The sequence below is a fragment of the Sphaerodactylus townsendi genome, linkage group LG03 (assembly GCF_021028975.2).
Source record: "Sphaerodactylus townsendi isolate TG3544 linkage group LG03, MPM_Stown_v2.3, whole genome shotgun sequence".
NCBI lineage: Eukaryota > Metazoa > Chordata > Lepidosauria > Squamata > Sphaerodactylidae > Sphaerodactylus > Sphaerodactylus townsendi.
In genome coordinates, this window is record NC_059427.1 from 8,168,241 (window position 1) to 8,182,305 (window position 14,065).

Sequence of the window (14,065 nt, forward strand, 5' to 3'; positions counted from 1 at the left end):
TACAGTGAATCTATTTCATTTTAGTATTGTTGCTGTGTCCTGTGCCCTATGTCTGAATTATATTCCCTTGGGGACCTTCATTTTGTGAGTCATACCAAATAAAATCCTTTGGACTCCTACGAGACTCAGTTCTACAGGTCACACCTGGATCTGGAACCAATGCATTTAAATGCACTTACACATATAGTTTTATTGTTTTTATCCTCACTGCTCACTACCCTTCTATTTATTCCTACATAATTCTATACAAAATGCTGCACTTCTATTTTGTAGTGTTCTTGAATTCAAGAAACTTCCATCTGAAGTCAGCACTTGAGCTCTCACGAACTACAGCCGCCAGATGACTGGCTTTCTGAAACTCACCTTGCAAACATCCTGCCTTGTAAGGGAGACTTCCTTAGTCTCAAGCTTTATCCCTTGGTCTCTGGCTGGGTAGAAAAGAGGCTGGTGATAGTGCTGTCTAGCAAATGTGAGGACTCACACATCTGCCTTTTTTATTTTGTCCTGCTTGAATTGCCCCTACAAGGGATCTTCGCTTTGAGGTCTCTTGACAAAGCCAACCATGAAAGGACCTGGAATATGTTGAAACAGGTACCCCTAGATTCCTCCCCCTGACACAAGCTTCTTCCATGGGAACTACGAGTGACAGCGGAAAGCATAATTCATCCACAAATAAAGCTATATGTCTCAGTATTGGCCTCTGCAAGATAATGGAACTGCAGAGCCAAAAACAGCTCTCTTGCATCTGCAATGGAAGGAAAGGTTTACTCACAAGAAGCCAGAAAAGTGCCACAGCACAGATAGGGAGAGTGGGAAATCTCCCATGAAAAAAACATGAGATTTAACCACTTCCTTGACCTGGCAAAACAGTAGCTGTTGGAATGCCTGATGAATATGAAGATCTGAGTTCAGATCCCCACTGTGCCACAGGGGCTGATTCCGCATGAGCCAAAAACAGCGGTGTGAAAATGGTGTGAAAACAGTATAAACCCTTTTACACCATTTTCACAGGCTGATTCCGCATGGGCCCAAAACAGCGGTGTGAAAACAGTATAAACCCTTGTACACCATTTTAAACCCTTTTGCGCCATTTTCACACCATTTTCACACTGCTGTTTTGGGCCCATGCGGAATCAGCCAGAAAGCTGCCAGCTAACTTACAGCCACTCAAATGTTCTCAGCTAGACCTTCCTCACAGAGTTGTTGTAAGGATGAAGTGGTAAAGAGGAGAACAGTGTATGCAACTTTGTGTCCCCATCAAGTAGACAAGCAGCACAGATGAAAGGGGTCTGAAAACGTATCTGAGCTATCAGAGTCAGTGTGGTGGAAAATTCTGTCAGTGTGGTGGAACATTCTGTCCAATCAGAGCCAGGCCCTCTAGGTCCTGATGAAATTCTGAAGATACTGTAAGATAGAGCTGTTACACCAGGCTTATGGTTCAGGCAGCAACAGCTGGACCATTGATTATGGCCTCCCTCTTCTCCTTCCCTCTACTGTTGTTAGTGTCAGGGTTATTAATATGTATTTTATTGTAAACTGGTTTTTGTCCATCATCTGTGATTTTAAATTGTTGCTATTTATGCACAATTTTAGGATTATTTATGCTATGTTGGAAGCCGCCCTGAGCCCATGAAGGGGAAGGGCAGCATACAAATAAAACAGAATTAAATAAGATAAAATGGCAAAGGGAATTGTCTCCTGAAATTCCAGAGGGTCAAAAGAAGATGTTGCTCCCTCTTATCTTCCATGTTCATGATAAAATGGAAAAGATACTAACCCAAAGACCCCAAGGTCTCGTAATTTTCCTTTATTACTTCCCAGTAGAGTTTTCTTTGGCCTGAATCCAGCAGAGCCCATTCCTCCTCTGTGAAGAACACAGCTACCTCCTCAAAGGACACTGCAAAACTCTGAAAGAGGAAAATATGGCCCAGTTCATCATCGATTCCTGTCCCTGAGCATCTAAGAAAGAAAGAAGAATCCCATCGACCACTCAATAGATTAAAAGAATGGATTACATCAAACCAATGGCAAGGAAAACTGCATTTTGTATTGTCGAAGGCTTTCATGGCCGGAATCGCTAGGGTGTGAGGGTTTTCAGGGTTGGATGGCCGAGTTCCAGTAGTATTTTCTCCTGAAAATTTCACCTGCATCTGTGACTGGCATCTTCAGAGGATCTGGTGGCAGTAAAGGAATGGAGTATATACCTGTGAAATGCCCAGGGTGGGAGAAAAAACCATTTACATTGGTTAAAGGTGGAGTTTGCAAGTGTAACTTTTATGTGTTAAGTGGAATTCCCCCATTTTAGCATTTGTATGTAACACTGAAGTTGCATAATCAATTAGTAAGGGCATTTGCATAGCAGTTTGCCTGTGCATTTAGGTCCTTATTTACAATCCATACATCAAGAGAATCACTGATCGAATAGGGAAACTGATAAAGAAACATAACTTCCAAACAATCTTCAGACCCACGAAGAAAATTCAACAGATGTTACATTCAGCAAAGGATAAGAGGGATCCTCTAACTTCTGCAGGAGTTTACTGCATACCTTGCAGCTGTGGACAACTCTACATAGGGACCATGAAACGCAGCATCTAGACACGAATCAAAGAACATGAAAGGTACTGCAGACTAATTCAACAGGAAAAATCAGCAGTAGCAGAATATGTTATAAACCAAGCTGGACACAGAATGTTATTTGAAAATACAGAAATTCTGGACCACTCTGACAGCCACTACGTCAGACTACACAGAGAAGCCACTGAAATCCACAACCACCAGTACTTAAAAACACTAGTACTGGCTACCAGTACTTAAAAACACTAGAATCAAGACAATGGTTAGTGAACACCACCCAGACTCAATATGTCTCTCTGCAGGGAGCAATGAAATGGACTGTAAATGAGGGCCTACGTGAACAGGCAAGCTGCTACGCAAATGCCCTTACTAATTGATTAAGCAACTGCAGTGTTACATACAAATGCTAAAATGGGAATGGGTGAATTCCACTTAACACCACTTAACACATATAAATTAACACTTGGAAACTGCACCTTTAACACTTTTAACCAATGTAAACGGTTCTTTCTCCCATCCTGGCAATTTCACAGGTATATAAACTCCACTTGCTTTACTGCCACCAGATCTTCTGAAGATGCCAGCCACAGATGCAGACAAAATGTAAAGAGAAAATACTACTGGAACATGGCCATACAGCCTGGAAAACCCACAACACCCTAAAACTGCATTTGATTCTTTCACCCTGTCAGTAATGATATACTGGAAGTCTCCAAAAATACAAACTCAGAAATTTGCAAAGAACTGGGCTTCTCTTGGTCAAGTCTAATTAAATGCAAAAAAATTTCCTAATTACAGGTACCCTTTACAGGAGCATACTGGAACAGATGGCTAAAACAAACCAATTGGCAACTATCCTTGTGGTAGCTGTGCAGCCTGCACTTCCTGCCTTTGCAGAGGTTGCTTTCAGGATTCACATGAGGAGTTATTCCATCAGCTCACCTGTAAACTGTAATTCTGAATTTATGATATATGCTATCAAATGTCCAGGTCGTCTCATCTATGTATGGTGGTATATCACTAGAGCTGTGAAGACCAGGATTTCAGAGCATCAGACTGAGAAGAAAAAAATCTCCCTTGGTGGATCATTTCTTGACCTTGAACCATACAGATAACCTGCTGCACTTTTGGGTTGTAAAAAAGATTTTAGCTTCCAGCACAAATGTCCTTTGCAGATTGAAGGCCAGAGAAGTCTTTTGTGTTCTCACTCTTAACACACCAGTTCCAAATGGCTTAAACAAGAAGATTGATTGGATGTGTGTCTGATGATATTTTAGGCCTTTTATGTGTTGTGTATCTTTGGGAAGTAATTACTGTATGCTTTTTTCCCATCTTCTCTCTCCCACTGTAAGTATCAGTAAGGACAAACAAGTTGTTACACATTTTCCCCTATTCCCATACATTTTGTTATCTGGCCACTAGCTTAGATGTATCAGCCAAATTACATCATTTTTGTTTTGTATATATACAAGACGTGCCCAACGTACTATGTAAGTTATCTTACCCTACTTGCTCCAGACTTATGATTGCTATCTTATGATTGAAATACAATGAAAATGCTACTATAGCAGGTAATATATTATTAATAATTCTATTGTATAATGATGATATACTATAATGCACAATAAGATACTAATTTTGCTATAAATTAGTTATTTGGGTTTTTTTTTACTCTTCTATATAAAAACAAGCTGGAATGGTGTCCAGAGAATAACTTATCCATATTCTAACCTTTTAACTGGTAGGTATCATGAGACAAGTGACACACAGAGAGGTTTTAAGTAGTTAATTTTATATCAGTGTTTTTATATGTTTTATGCTTCTGTTTTTAACTATTTTAGTCTGCTTTTGACTAGCCAGTGGTCCTCAATGAAGACTGATTGATTTGACTTTAGACCAGCTGCCAAGGCACAAAGCTTCCTGAGGATGATGCTTGCTGGAATCTCACTCTCGAGCAGTGATGGCGAACCTTTTCAAGACCGAGTGCCCAAATTGCAACCCAAAACCCACTTATTTATCGCAAAGTGCCAACATGGCAATTTAACCAGAATAATTAGGTTTTAGTTTAGAAAAAATGGTTGGCTCCGAGGCGTGAGGTACTCAGGAGTAAGCTTGGTGGTAGTTGGTGGCTTTGCTTTGAAGCAACTGTGCAACTCTTCCAATGGGTGAATTACGATCCTAGGAGGGTTTACTCAGAAGCAAGCCCCATTGCCAGCAACTGAGCTTACTCCCAGGTAAAGGATCGTGCTTTAGTTCTTCGCATGAAAATCAGTGGGGGTTAACAGTGCTTAACAGGGTTACTTACACTGCTTTCCCAAAACTAGGTCTTAGGTTTAATGCTAATAATCAAGCCCAGTGGCCCAGGCCAGCCTAGATGTGTGTTTGCATGTGCCCACAGAGAGGGCTCTGAGTGCCACCTCTGGCACCCGTGCCATAGGTTCGCCACCACTACTCTAGAGGAAGCAGCAGAAGGTAGTTTAAGTTTTTGCATTTTAGGAGCAAAATAAGGCCAAGCACCTGTTTAGGAGTAGCCTGTGAAGCTTGCCAAAAACAACACTGCAAATGCAGTGAGATATGGGGCCCCCATAGGGACAGACAATGAACTTGCTCCATGAGACCAGGAGTCCATTTATGTTTTTGAAACAAAATAAAAACAGGTTAGTTGCCTGAAACACATTCAAGAAAGTTAAAATAAAAGCACCATCCCCATCCCCCACCCCCCACACACAATGCATACATTTTGCCGTGGAAGCATCTCTCTCTACACTCCCTTTGGCTACCCCTTCTTCTTTCACAGCTATTCACATGTAGTTTCCCCCACTCTTGCCCAAAAGTTGCTGAGGAAATCCCAAACTCACTTTTCTGGCAGATGTGCCAGAGCCAAATTCTCTTTCCAGTGGAGGGAAACAAGAAAGAAGAGAAGCTCTGTGGAATTCCACATTCCATATTTTTCCTTCTCCACCTTGAGGAAACACTGGTGCCTGGACATCGGCAATAGGCAGGATTGACCTCTCTGGTCCTTGCAAGGCCTTCCGGGAAACGTAGATCCCTGCAACAAGAAGGCACCAACAGAATGGGGAAAAATTAACTGTTTGGGGATGTGGAATAGAAAGTTTTGTTGTTTGTTGCTCTGTGAGACAACTTCATATGTACAGCAATGAAGAAATCTTTGCTGTTTTCTGAAATGCCCAGTTTCAGCAATCTCAGTCCTCTTCAGGCTCAATACAAACCATACCTCACAGTGTTGTAGACAGGCCCTCAGGAACCAAGGATAATCCACCCACAGGTCTTAGGAGGTTCAGGCGCTTAATGTGCATAGAGCAAGGAATCCAGACAAGAAACAAAAATGGTAACCTGCAAACTAAACCACAACTTTGCTGCCACAAGCTAGCTCAGCTGCAGCCTCTCTTTAATAGCCAGGCTCCCATTCCCTTGTGCAATAACCACTTGTAGTTTAGCTCCTGAAAAGACTCTGCATCTACTCTAGCTCGCCCCATAGCTGCTAACCTTCTGCTGTGTCTCCTTTGCTGTAAGCTAGCATGTGTCTCCTTTGCTGTAAGCTAGCATGTAGTCTCCTCCTGGGGCTCTGGAGACAGGAGGTGTGAGGGTCTCCTCTGGCTCTGTATCAAGGGGCTGAAGAGTCTTAGAACTAAGCTCTTGCTGGGGAATCTCAGAGCTTGGATCTGGCTGTGGATCCCAGCCTGAATGCTCTTCCTGAGTCTGAGGACCTGGTCCTGCAGGAACTTCTGGCAGCTCAGTCTCTGCATCTACCGGTAGTGCCTGAGAATCTGGAACCAACACTGTCCCCTCTTCTCCGTCTGAGTCTTCCTCCCAGGAGTTCCCATTCAGACCAGGCTGGGCCCTAACACACAGCAGCGACCCGAAGCCTTTACACTGGCTGCCCTAACATTTTGTCACTGAAGAAAAGGCTTCTTCAACAAGAACAAAAAGGAAAGAACGTGGAACGGAGCATACAGTGATAATGATGTGTTCCCACCCCCAAAGCCAAGGCAAGAATGGAAGGAATTGGAACATGGAAAGAATCACAATGGAAGCTATGGTTGATGGTGAAAGACATATCTCTTTTAAAAAGTAAGAGAAAAATAGTGTAAAAGTGCAAAGCACGCAAATCCAGAACCATCATCCAATACATACAAACCAAACAACGCATAGCCTAAAAATCCAATAATAAGTAACACAGCTCCTATAAGGATATTAATATTGCCCACTTCAGGAAATATCATTGTGATGTCTCCCAAAGTAGACAATATTAATATACTTATAGAAGTTGTGTAACTTATTTCTGGTTTTTTAGGCTGTGCATTGGTTGGTTATTGTGTTACTATTCTGGATTTGTGTGCTTTGCACTTTTACACTATTTTGAACTTGCACTTTTCTTAAAATACTTGTAATAATATTTACTAGATGATTCTTTGTAGCCAGGGTACAGCGGTCCCCCCCCCTTTTTTTTTTACAGTTTACACTGTATCCTTTCCGTTGTTTTCACTTTCATATATTGAGATGAAATCAAGCCTGAACTCTTCCTACCGTGTTTCCCTGAATATAAGACAGTGTCTTATATTAATTTTTGCTCCCAAAGATGCGCTATGTCTTATTTTCAGGGGATGTCTTATTTTTCTGTGTTCTGTTCGCCGGGCATGCTTCCAAACAAAAACTTTGCTATGTCTTACTTTCGGGGGATGCCTTATATTTTGCACTTCAGCAAAACCTCTGCTATGTCTTATTTTTCGGGGATGTCTTATATTAGGGGAAACAGGGTAGCACCAATACCAGGAAAAATGGAAAGCAGCAGGAAAAGAGGAAGGCCCAACATGAGGTAGGATGACTTCATAAAGGAAGCGGCAGCCCCCAGTTCAAAAGAACTCAGCAAGGCTGTTAACAATCGTATTTTTAGAGGACATATCCAGCCCATATTGCGTCAGCTGCATTGGCTCCCAGTAGAGTTCCGGATCATCTTCAAGGTGCTGGTGTTGACCTTTAAGGCCTTACGCGGCCTGGGACCATCGTATCTTCGGGACCGCATCACCCCATACGTCCCTACACGGCCTCTTCGATCAGTTGAGGCCAATTTACTGGTGGTCCCTGGCCCCTCAGCGATGCGGCTGGCCTCCACACGGGCCAGGTGGAACGCTCTTCCTCCAACTGTCCGACCCTGGGATAACCAAGTGAGTTCTCTGCGGGGAGGCCACCAAGACGAAGAGCTGTTCAGCAGACGCCTTCGGAGGATCCAGCCGCTGATGGTGCCCCCCTTCTTTGGCCCTTGACATCTAGGCCAACTGCCATCTAATGAGACTCGCCATTCCTCCCTTTTTTGGGGGGGGGGAGGGAACTTATAATCAGAATGCTGGACGCCACCCCTCCCCTTTTACGGGAGGGGAGGGAGCTTTTAAAATAGACTGTTGAACTCCATCTACTTTATTGGGTTTATGGTATATCTATTAGAAATAGTTTTATGGTTTTATCGCTGCCTTTAAAATGTTTTAGTTATCCTACATTGTTATTCCTATGTTGTTGGCAGAAATGGTATCAAAGGATGGGTTGGCATTATGATAATTTGGTCCGTTGAGGCGCAGTGGTTGAGAAAGTTGTATGCTTCCCCGATGGGATATAGTCACGAAAGAATATGAGAAATTTCATTCATTTTTATGCACTTCCTTTGTCACAAGACATTGTTTTGTGCATTAGGGAACTGACCAAACTATCATCTTTATGTGGAACAGAGTATAAGAGACACGTATATATGAGACTTTCAGGATGTTTGCAAAAAAATTGATTTGATTCATACATTTTATTTAACAGGAATTCCTTCACTGATTTTGGCTAAGCAGCCATAGTTAAATCAGCAGGAGAGTTATCTCCAAACATGTTTCTGAAATCCACTTTAAACTCCTTGATTTCCAAAGCAGCTAAACAGTGGATCTCTTCCAGGGAGGGCGGGAGGTAACATCCCCTTCAGACCTTCAGAAGACAGATTTTGATAGGTTTAACTACTCCACCTCAACATGGCTTGTCTCATCTAGGTACAGCTAGACTTTTTCTAACTCTAGAAATATCCTTAATTGTAAAGTTTCCTCAAGCTTCCAAAAAACATTTTCCATTTACTTCATGCTAAAGGATGACACAGCCTTAATGCAATCTTCTTGAGTTTTGCACAGAGAAGAAAAAATAAAATAGCGGGGTCTCAAGAAACAGCAAAATAATTTGGTATTGATAAGCCAGAACCAGAAAAAAGACCCCTTCTTTCTGTGATGATGGATTATGATGATGTTACTAATGCAAAGCACATATGCCAAAGAAAAAAGCAGGAGCTTCAGAAATATGCTAGCAGCTAGCAGGAACCTAACTGGGAATCGTCCATCTCTCCCAAGCAGAGTTCTCTTTATCAGCACATTTCTCTTTGCAGCATCTAAGTATTTAATACTTTCATTTTCAGGTTCTCTAACAGGTGGGAGAGCATCACTCTTTCCTCTGTGGCAAATGGAATTGTCTCCTGAAGTTCAAGAGTGTCAAAGGAAGATGCCACCTCTCCCTTCACTGCCATGTTCATAATAAAAAATGAAACAATCCTCACCTAGAGAGGTGATGGTCTTGTGATTTTCCTCCATAACTTCCCAGAAGAGTTTTCTTTGCCCTGGACCCACCAGAGCCCATTCCTCCTCAGTAAAGAACACAGTTATCCCCTGAAAGGACACTAGGGATCTCTGAAAGAGGAAAACATTGCCCAGCTCATCATCGATTCAAGAAAGCATTCAAGAAAGAAGAATCCCATCAGCCAGTCAATTGATTAAAATAATGCAATGGACCAAGCTGATGGCAAGGAAAACGGCATTCATTTTTTGTTTCGGCTTCTGACAGTTATAATACAAGTCTCCAAGAAAAACAAACTAAAAAAAGTATTCAGAACAAGCCTTCTCTTGGTCAAACACCAATTCAATTTAAAAACACCCCCCTAATTAACTTTATACCATTGAATGTTTAACCTCAGAAATGTGTGGAAATGGGTCAGTTCTCTTGGTCAAACCCAATTAAATAAAAAAACAAACCCTCCTAATTAACTTTATACTATTGAATGTTTAACCCCAGAAATACATGGAAATTGTGTTTCCAGAGAAGGCTCCTACTTTTAACAGGGACTTAGTTTCTTTTAAATGGATCTGTATGAATTCATGTGCATTTTACATTGAAAGTAAATACCACCACAGTCACATAGTCAATCATCTATAGGCAGGACCCCAGAAATCATGCATCCATCGCGTCGTGGCACCAGCACAGTAAAAAACGTAGTTCTAAACCACAGATCCTCATGGATACTCAGGAATTTTAAGTTTGTTCTGCCAAACTCACCATCAAATCATATATCATGGCCATAGCAACAGCTTGCAACACAGAAATCACACATCCACAACTCTGTGATGTGCCACAGTGCCAAAACATGGTTCTAGACCACTGATTTTCATGGCTCCATAGGATGTTTGCCTCAAGTCACCCCAGACTCACATGTCCACAGCCGCAGACTGAATGAATCCAGCCCTTTATGGTGAATGCAGAAAGATATGGGGACTAGGGACTAGAAGCAGTGGTGGCGAATCTTTGGCACTCCAGATGTTATGGACTACAATTCCCAACAGCCCCTGCCAATTGGCCATGCTGGCAGGGGCTGATGGGAATTGTAGTCCATAACATCTGGAGTGCCAAAGGTTCGCCACCACGGGAAAAGTCAGATTTGGGGCTAATTGATCTAATTTTTTCAGTAATTCTGGATATCCTGAACCTTCATAATCAGGAATATCCCACAGTCATCTTGAAGCTGGCTGAGACTTCTACCTTGCATTTATTATTACAGATAAAAATAATCCCTCTCCCACTTAGTAGTTTTTATGCAAGAACTTTATCTTTGCCTGAAACTATTTCTACAGTATGACATCTAATATCTGTTGAGGTGATGTGGCAGCTGCATTGCAGCTGAAGGGCGTGTTGCACAAACTATAATAGTTCCACAATGCACAAATATATGGAAAAGTCTCTTGAGGCAACAGGATTATGCCCGGTGTTTTGTACCCTGCATTTCTCACCTGCAAGAAAAAAGGCAGATAGCCCTGCTGGATCAGACCGGGGTGTGTGTGTGTGTGTGTGTGTGTGTCATTCTCAGCCTGACCACGCCCAGGTCGGTTGCAGGGAGCACACTGAAGGGGAGGGAGGGAGGGAGGGGCGGCATGCAAAGGAGTTGCATGCAAGGGTGAAGCAGAAGCAACCCACGCCCCCTGATCTTTGCCCGGGGAAGCCTCTCTCGATGCTCCCTCCGACCAGATCTTCATCTTCCCTTCCGTTCACGCGAGTTTTTCTCCCCTCCCCGTTTCTTGCCCATGATCTGTTTTATGAAATCCTAAACTCACCTTTCCTGCAGACCTGCAAGAGCCAGATTCGCCCTCCAGCTGGGGGGCACCAGAAACAACAGAGATTCCCTGGACCGCCATCATCTCCCCCAATTTCCCTCCCCTCCAGAAAACGTCCCCCGCCTTCACTGCTCACCAGCCCTTCTGGGAATTGTAGTTCGCTGCAAAAAAGAAATGTTTGGAAATAGGGTTTTTTTCTCTCTTCCGTAAATTTTTGACGCAGCTGCCCACGAGGGCCCTACTGTAGGAGACCAGTTGGAGGGATCCCGAAGAAGAGACAGAAGGCGATGGGGAAGAAAACCTTTTGTCCCCCAAACCTTCAGTCGGCCCCTGTGGTTTGTTGCCCCGCTGGGAACTACACTTCCCAGAAGCCCTTGCGAACCCCCGATTTCCTAGGCATTCGCAAATAAGCGGCGGGGGACTGGATTGTTTGTTGTTGTTGAGAGGACAGGAAAGGTCAGCCTCGAGCGTTGGGTGAGGTCCGACGGGATTTAAGAGGGAGTTTCCTTTTTTGAAGTCCCGAGTGGCGAATTTATACAAGCCCAGAGAGACCTTCGTTGAAATCCAATTCTGCATTTTCTTTGCTGCATTTTTTTTTGCTGTAATTTATTTCAATGGAGCTGATGCAAGTCAATTGACATTCCTGGTTCCCATTATTTCCAATGGGCCCTCCAGCCTGCCTCCCCCATTGTTTCCAGTGGGCAATCCTGTCATTCCCTTTTAGCACATCCCCTGTTCAGTTTAGAAACTATTGGGACAGGATTATTTTAAAGATTCTGGGAAAAGGCATTGCTATGGATAGAGAAATTGGTGAAAAATAAAGTGGAATTAAGAAATGATCTATTCTTTATGGGAATAATTGATGATGAAAAAATAGATATACAATATAGAAATATGTATAAAACGTTGATTAGAACAATACATGCAGTGATAGCATTTGGATGGAAAGATAAGAAAAAATGGACGATTCAGAAATGGTTGGAATATATATAGGAACAAGTGATATTAGAAATTTTTGAAATATCAAAGAATAAAACATGGCAAGAAAAACAATGAAATAATGAAGATATGGACAAGTTATGAGAATTGGACGAAGGAGACAGGAGTCAAAGAAGACATATGGATAACAAGACAACAACGAATGAACTTACTGCTGTTTGGTTAAAGAAAAGTAAAACAATATTAGGGGAGAGTGGGAGGGAAAAAAGGGAAAATGTATTGTTTGGAAATTATAAGAAAGATGTAAATAGAACGATTATTTCAAACTATACAATAAAAATATATTTTAAAAAAAGGATTATTTTTATTGTCGAAGGCTTTCACGGCCGGAATCACTGGGGTGCTGTGTGGTTTCCGGGCTGTCTGGCCGTGTTCTAGCAGCATTCTCTCCTGACGTTTCGCCTGCATCTGTGGCTGGCATCTTCAGAGGTTCTGAATCTGAAGATCTGCCAGCCACAGTCTGTGAAACGTCAGAGAGTAATGCTGCTAAGAACACGGCCATACCGGGCTCAACCACAGCACCCCCCATTATTTTTATTGTTGGTAACAGGTGTAACCTGAAGCTCAAGCACGAGAAACCTGGCCCACTCAGCCTGTATGAAGGTTGCCAATTCCACAGTGGGAAACTCCTGGATATTTGGGGACAGGACCCAGGGCGGGACTTCAAAATGGCATAAGGCCACACAGCTCACAACCCAAACTAGTCCTTTTCTCCAGGGGAAATTATCTCTGCCACCTGGAGATCAAGAAGAAGAAGAAGAAGAGTTTGGATTTATATCCCCCCTTTCTGTCCTGCAGAAGACTCAAAGGGGCTGACAATCTCCTTGCCCTTCCCCCACTCACAACAAACACCCTGTGAGGTAGGTGGGGCCGAGAGAGCTCCGGGAAGCTGTGACTAGTCCAAGGTCACCCAGCTGGCGTGTGTGTGTGTGTGTGTGTGTGTGTGTGTGTGTGTGTGAATTCCCCAGATAAGCCTCCACAGCTCAGGCGGCAGAGCGGGGAATCAAACCCGGTTCCTCCAGATTAGATACACGAGCTCTTAACCTCCTACGCCACTCACTGCTCACCATCAACTGTGGTTCCTGGAGATATCCTGGCGGCCCCACCTGGAAGCTGGCAGCCCTGTGCTCCTTCCTTTTCTTTCCCATTCACGGATTAATCTCAGCCACATTTCCTGCATGTAGTCGACCCACGTGGTCAGCGCAAGAACGAGACGAGACGCGGAGATAACATCTGGTGGAGATCGCCAGCAGCGGGAGACCGGAGGTCCGTGTTCCTAGTGAGTCTCCCGCATGCCGGTTCCTGGCACCTTTTATTGTTATTCTATCGGGGGGCGTAGGGAGGGAGGACCGGGGGAGGAGTTCGGAGAGCAGGAGGCAGGAGGTCAGGAGATCATCATGGATACATGATCTCGCAGCTACGTGCAGGAAAAGGAGCGTAAGCGTCTGAGCCTAATCCTCACCTGGGGGCAAGACCATTGTCTCTGCGCCCGGTGATTGAAACCAGATACCAGTTCTGACCCAGCGTGACTCACCTGGGGGGATGAGAGTGGGGGAGTGCGGTGCGACAAGCAGGAATAGCCCGTAGGTCCGTTGGCGTCCCAACGTTCTACCACGGTGCTGCTGGGTCGGCAGTGCATTACTACACCTGCATCCTCTCATTCCTCCAGCTATTCCTTTTCCTAAAGGATTCCTTGAGGAAATCTGAAGGCCACCTTTCCTGCATGGATGGAAAAACCAAATTCTCCCTTCAACCAGGAGAAAAAAATGAGCCGCTTTTGAACCCCTTCTGCCCGCTCCCAACTGGAGGAAAAAGGAGCTTATTCAATCCACGTGGCTCAGCTTTCCTGTCCTCGCAAGGAAAAACATCCAGTCCTCTTTAATGTGTGGATGTTTATAATCCGGGTGGGCCTCTGTGGGGCTCGCAAGGTCATCTGGGAAGTGTAGTTCCCAGTTGGAACACCGGCCGTAGCAACCGGCTGGCCGCAGGGGTAGGGAACCTGCGGCTCTCCAGATGTTCAGGAACTGCAATTCCCATCAGCCTCTGTCAGCATGGCCAATTGGCCATGGCCTGGT

At 43.8% G+C, this 14,065-nt stretch overlaps 1 protein-coding gene across 1 annotated transcript in view; it reads right to left on the reverse strand.

The window, feature by feature from the left end:
• LOC125428878 (zinc finger protein 420-like) overlaps window positions 1–11,084 on the reverse strand; it is a 30,728-nt gene extending 19,644 nt beyond the window's left edge. The window contains 4 exon segments of the mRNA XM_048489585.1: window positions 1,778–1,907; window positions 5,436–5,626; window positions 9,170–9,299; window positions 10,992–11,084. Coding sequence (XP_048345542.1) covers window positions 1,778–1,907; window positions 5,436–5,626; window positions 9,170–9,299; window positions 10,992–11,075 — 535 coding nt within the window. The 5' untranslated portion in view covers window positions 11,076–11,084.
• Window positions 11,085–14,065: the final 2,981 nt, after the last annotated feature.